Here is a 6,000-nt window from a genome sequence, read left to right on the forward strand (position 1 = left end):
GCATGTATGTCATTGTGAATTTTTCCAACAGGCATCAACAAAATTGGGTGGGTATACATATGAATATATATGGTAAAAACCTGCTGTAACGGCCAACTTTCCAAGACAATCACCCGTAAAAACTAACAATTCCTACACTCCCCCTTGCCTTTGTAATATAATGACACTGTCCAAGAGAACCACCTGTCTCAGATGACATTTAACCTCGTAAATAGGAGGTTGTCTTGGAAAGGGTGAGCTGTATATAAATATATTGTATACTATTTTTCAAAACTTGCCATAAATTCAAGGTGTCAAAGTCGTAGAGAGAATCCACGGGCTGCTCCGAATCACTATCAGATCCTTTGGTGGGCAAGTGTGGCCTCTTCAAGTTCGACTCAAACACCCTCTCTTGCAGCTTGTCGCTGACCACCCGCTGCTGGTGCGAGTGCACCCAGTGGCTCACACTTTCCGTCTTGGTGGTAGTGGAGCTCCAGGAGAACTGCTGAGCCTCTCCCGGCACCACCACACCCACCACACCACCACCGGGCTTGGCTGCTGTTGCTGCAGTTGAGGAGGAGCAGGAGGGGTCCTCGCCGCCACCACCACCGCTACCACCACCTTTGGACAAGGCCTCCCCAAACAAGTTTGTTGTGGTTGCTGTTGCGTTCAGAGCACTAGCACCGCCCACCACCACTTCTGTGCCACCGGTGGTGGTGGTAATGCTGGGTACTGTCACTGTTGCCATTGACGACGAAATATTACTAGAATTATTATTACTACCGTTGTTGGTGCTGCCGAGAGCGTTAGGCAAAGTGGTGTTCACACTGATACTGCTGCCGTTTGCACTACCACTGTTGGCACCATTGCTGCCGTTGCCACCATTAGCTGCAGGTGCTGCCGCTGTGGCCGTTGCTGTGTGACCAGACTCACCGCTGCCAGCACCAGAACATCCCGCCACCGCAGTGGGGCAGCGGTTGTTACCATCCCCTGGTACTTTGCTGGGCGGGTGCGGGCTAAGCGTGGGCATGGTTGGGTCCATGGTGGTGGAGGAGGTTGGGGGTTGGGGCTCGTCCAGCGGCGATGGTGCCGAGTTAGGCGTGTCCACAGGGAGAACGCTGTCGTGCATCGGGGTGCTGCTGCGGCCCTGCGGCGTGGTGGTGCTGCTGTTGCTGCTGCTGCTGGCCATGGTGGTGGTGCCCGTGGGGCAGAAGGCCGGGTTTGGCTGGGTGGCAGGCAGGCTGTGCGCCATCATGCCCTCCACGTCAAACTGCAGCAGGTCGTCCATCTGGTGGCCACGGCGATGGAAGGGCACCGAGTTGCGACTGTGACGACTAAGCTGGCGCTCCAGTTTGTCTGGCTTCTCTCCCTTTCCGTGCTTCCCACCCAGAGCACCTTTACCCTGAGCTTTCTTGCGATGCCTGCGACAAATTTAGACAGCAAAAATGATGCATTATTTCACCAGTATGCCTACAAGAAATTATGCCAAAAATCTGCATTTAAGATAACCAAACAAAAAATGTTAGGCATAATAAACCCATCTTTGATAACACAAACAATATCATCTTTCATGCCAGCAGGCAGAACAATCGCATCCATGTGTGCAAAGAATAACACACAACACAACTGTGCTGTCTGAGGCCTTATACTGAGCAGTAGGTGAACACGCTCATGGCAGGGCTGGTCAGAGGACGCTCCACTGACCTTCGTGACCGGCCCTGGTTTGATAGGAATAAAGGAAGGAACAAACCACACCAGCTGACAACCCACTAAAGTTTCAAGCTCCAGGTCCCAAGAAAAACAAAAAAACTTCAATTTTAGCGGAAATTGTACAAATTTATTACCCCTTTTCTCTCTTTGCTATACCAGGCTAACCCATGCAGCAATGAAGGTGTGAAAATCTGTGCCAAATACAAAATTCAGTTGAAACAAAACCCCAACAACTATGTACCATCCATCACACAGAAAAACAGAGGTAAGAAAAAAAAAGTGGGAGTCCCATACTTGACACAGTTGCAGTTGACTTTACTGGCCGGGTCAGTGAAGTTCCATGTACCCACAGGCGACTGCTGGGAATGCTGCTGTCCCTCTTCCACATTGTTAGTGTCTGACATTCTGAAACACATGAGGGTAATGACTGTAATGATTGTAAACATTTTACATCCTGACTGACACAACTTAGACTTAGATCAATTTGGGAGTGGATGCTTAAACTCTGATTAGCAAGGGCAAACCCCAGCAAAGTATGATGCAACATCCCAGCAGACAAACTGAGATCCTCAACGGAAAAAATTTTCTCACATGGGATTCAAACTCACATCTGTGACTAACAGAGAATTGGACAAACCTGTTTTGAATTTTTATCTGTTTGAAAAGGCTAGTCCTTGCGGCTGACAAAAAAAATTCATGGAGTACACAAGAAACATGACAATAGATTATTGTACAGTGATTGATAAAGTGAGACGCTAAATGACAATACCAATACAGCAGTAAAGATGTTCATGAAACACAGTAGGTAAAGATTGTAACAAAACTTATGAGCATGACATGGCATTGGTGACAATCTCTCCATTTTTGTTATTGTCTGTTTTAATCTAATGTTTATCAGGTTTATTTTGTTCCATCACTTACTCACTGACTTCACACATTTACAACAATCAAACCATGAAAAGATGGTAAAATCTACATGAATGGCGAAAGAAAGGCAGTAGCCCTCAATGTTTTTCAATTACTATTGCTGATTTCTTCTCCCCCCCCCTGTAATTTTCAAAAGCAGACTACCTAAAATTGATAAAATAAGAACAGAGGCAGATTAGGAAAAAATTTGACGTCTTTTTGGAAAATTATGGAAAGGACTCAGCCTTTAAGTTACTCTTGAAACACATATACAACCATCCAAAGCAGTTGCTACAACGCTGAGCCTTACTCTTAGGAGCAGAGCAGAAAACTGCAGCCTTTGAACTCACATTATAACTTTACGAAATAATTCAATAACAATACAATGGCTGAACAAAACAAAGGGAAAAAAAACCTGACGTAAAGGAAAGGTGACACAACCAAAACCAAGGAATTTAACTTTCGTTGCAAATTAACATTTAAGATTTAGAGACATCAATTTTTGCTCAGTACAAGAAGAACAAAAAGGTTGTGATTGTGAGACTGTCTAACCTACACAAAAAAAACCCCCATGTTCACTAACCTCTTATTGACAGCCAGGTTGAGGCAAGCGTCCTGCCGCACTTTCTCAGCCAGTTGGTAGCCCAGCACGTCAGCCTTAGTGCCGGAGACAGAGGGTAGCCCATCACCCTGGCCTGCCATCAGCGGCCCCACCTTCATTCCATGGTGGTCCGTGCCCACCAGTGGGTCTCCAGGGGAGGCGGGAGGAGACAAGTGCTGGTACTGTGACGTGGACCGACCAAAGGCACCAGGGCGGCTGTGGTGGGGCGGAGGCAGCGAGGTCGGATGCATTGGCTGCAGCACGCTGTTGCTGGTGTGCATGTCCTCATTGTCACACACCAGCACGTAGCATGATGGGTACCGCATCCTGGTGTTGCCTGGGAAAAAGCGAAGAGAATGAGTTTAAATAAAGAGTAGCAGATTCAAACAACGGCCATTTACTGGAGAAGACAAAAAGAGACAAAGTCAGACAGAAACAAATCATGGAAAGAGCAAGAGTGGGACTCCACTAGCGGCACTCCAAAACCATCTGCAGACTAATGAGTTAAAGTAGTCTATTGAAATTTTAAAAATGTAAGAAACCTTAGCATTCTTGCATGCCTCGGTCACTGACACAGACTGAACAGAGAGTAAACCTTTTAACAGGCATAGAGAGGTGACAAAAATTAAAGAATCAAAACCTAGATTTTTCTGACTCTGTGGATATATGCCATCTAATAATTCATCTTATATCAAAACCATTTTTACATTAAGTGCTATAAAGTGCAGAAAATCAGAACCTCTGCAGAATACTCCTAGACAATGCACAAAAAGAATGTATCTATGACATCAATCGAACGATAAAGAAACAAAACATACTGGGTTATTCCAACAGCTGTAGCCTTTCCAGGGAAAAAAACCCAAAACCCCTAAACAGAAAACTAAAATACATGTACACATTATCATTCCGCAGCTCTCCATGATCTTGGCCTGTAAGCCTATAGCTCTAAACTCTAACTAAGCAAAACAGTTTTTGAGTGAAAACATCCAAATAAAACAAAGATGCAAAATGCACTTGACATTTTAACCCTTGCGGTCCAACTAGTAAATAGAACCCCGCCCACCACCACCCCTCCCCTTCCCAAACCAACCAAAATAAACATCATCCCTCTGCTGCTCCGGTGTCTCCATGAACCAGGAATGTAATCTATGGCTAAATATGCTGGACACTTACCCACAATGACCTCCACCATGTTGGGCAGTTTGCTGCCAGTCAAGTCCTCCCTCGCCGTCTCCTTGATGGGATAGTAGCCGGCCCAGTCGGAAAACATTTTGGTGGTTGTTCCTGTTGGGTCATTGTCACAGTAGGTAACGCCTGTCAGGACCCCACTCAGTCCATGAGGAGCAAGAATAACTAGGGAAGAAGAGAAAAAAAATTCATATTATTATGGGTAAACCAAAAGCAAAACGATTTTCACCCTAAAACGTGTACATTTTTACAAGCAAGCCAAAACAAAAGATCTTTACTCATGTGCTGTGTAAACAGAAAATATAAAACAAAAAATGTGACGACATTATTTTAGAAGTCAAGCGCCAAAAATAACCCTCAAAACAAACCCTTTAACTTAAAAAATGATGGAATGGTGGGGACACAAGCATGACCTACCTATGCCATTCCTTAACTCCCTATCTTTTCCTTGAGGACCACAAAAACCATGTAACACACGAAAGGTTGGGTAACAAGAAGGGACTGGACCTATCACCAACTACTTGCCATAGTTCTCCAATATTTGTTGAGTAAACAGAAGCACACATCGGCACAACAACTGTCATTTAGAGGTTGGGAAAACGGCAATACCAATAAACAGAGAAAATTACAAAACACTTAGAAACCACCAGTGGCACCCTCCAAACCATCTGCAGTCCACTGAAGGCAATGATAGAAACACAAGGAAAGTTTCATTTATCTATTTTTTGAATATACACAGACTCTCTGGACCATAGACAGGTCAGCTCTCGCCAGTGGAAAAACAAATTTAAAACATAACACACTTGAATGCAAACAGAAAGTTCAGAAACACCTACTTGAAGACAATTGTACACATTAACCACGTTTACCCTGTTCATATTGCCCATTTGATACATTTCATTAACTGGATACAGCCTGCGGCCGGTCAGGATTGTTCTTTATGGAGGGACCAAGGCTACGACTATGGCACAATTTGATCAGATTCTCTCAAAATCAAAATATGTTTGTGTGTGTGTGTGAGAGAGAGAGAGAGAGAGAGAGAGAGAGAGAGAGAGAGAGAGAGAGAGAGAGAGAGAGAGAGAGAGAGAGAGAGGGGGGGGGATATAAAATTGAAGGAAAAGGAAATAACAGAAAGAGAGGGGAAGAGAGAGAATCTTTAGTTTTAATAAAAGTTTCACAGCACTTGCAACACAATAAGAAGACCTAAGTGCCGAAGATTAGTGGTTATACAAGGGAGCAACAAAGTAAGAGGGGGGAGAGAAAAGGACGATAGGCGTTTGATAAGAAAGAAGAAGCAAACCACACCAGAACATCCCTCAACCACCTTCGATGGAGGGAGGGGGGTGGGGAGAAAACAGACATGGACAGACAAGGGACAGAGCGAGCCAGTGCAGTGCGCGCGGTGTAGCAGCGAGACACACACACACACACACACACACACACACACACACACACAGATACACGCACAGCAGGCGGGCCGGGTGTGAGAGACTGGGTCACAGCGCAGCCTGGCACAGTGTGGGAACCCGGCACCGACCTAGTTCCGGCAAGACGACCGGTTCCCTTGAGAGAGAGGGAGACGGAGAGAGAGAGGGAGGGGGAGAGAGACACAGAGA

The 6,000-nt window shown here is 45.5% G+C and overlaps 1 protein-coding gene across 2 annotated transcripts in view; it reads right to left on the minus strand.

Annotated features, from left to right (window-relative positions):
* LOC101861116 (mediator of RNA polymerase II transcription subunit 13-like) overlaps positions 1-6,000 on the minus strand; it is a 57,095-nt gene that overhangs the window by 9,038 nt on the left and 42,057 nt on the right. For both annotated transcript variants that reach the window (XM_035969154.1, XM_013081207.2), the window contains exons 6-9: positions 4,370-4,549; positions 3,179-3,533; positions 1,984-2,094; positions 279-1,400 (exon numbers count right to left, since the gene is read on the minus strand). In XM_035969154.1, coding sequence (XP_035825047.1) covers positions 279-1,400; positions 1,984-2,094; positions 3,179-3,533; positions 4,370-4,549 — 1,768 coding nt within the window. The remainder of the gene's footprint in view (positions 1-278; positions 1,401-1,983; positions 2,095-3,178; positions 3,534-4,369; positions 4,550-6,000) is intronic.

Source organism: Aplysia californica, unplaced genomic scaffold, assembly GCF_000002075.1.
Source record: "Aplysia californica isolate F4 #8 unplaced genomic scaffold, AplCal3.0 scaffold00121, whole genome shotgun sequence".
NCBI classification, from domain to species: Eukaryota; Metazoa; Mollusca; class Gastropoda; order Aplysiida; family Aplysiidae; genus Aplysia; species Aplysia californica.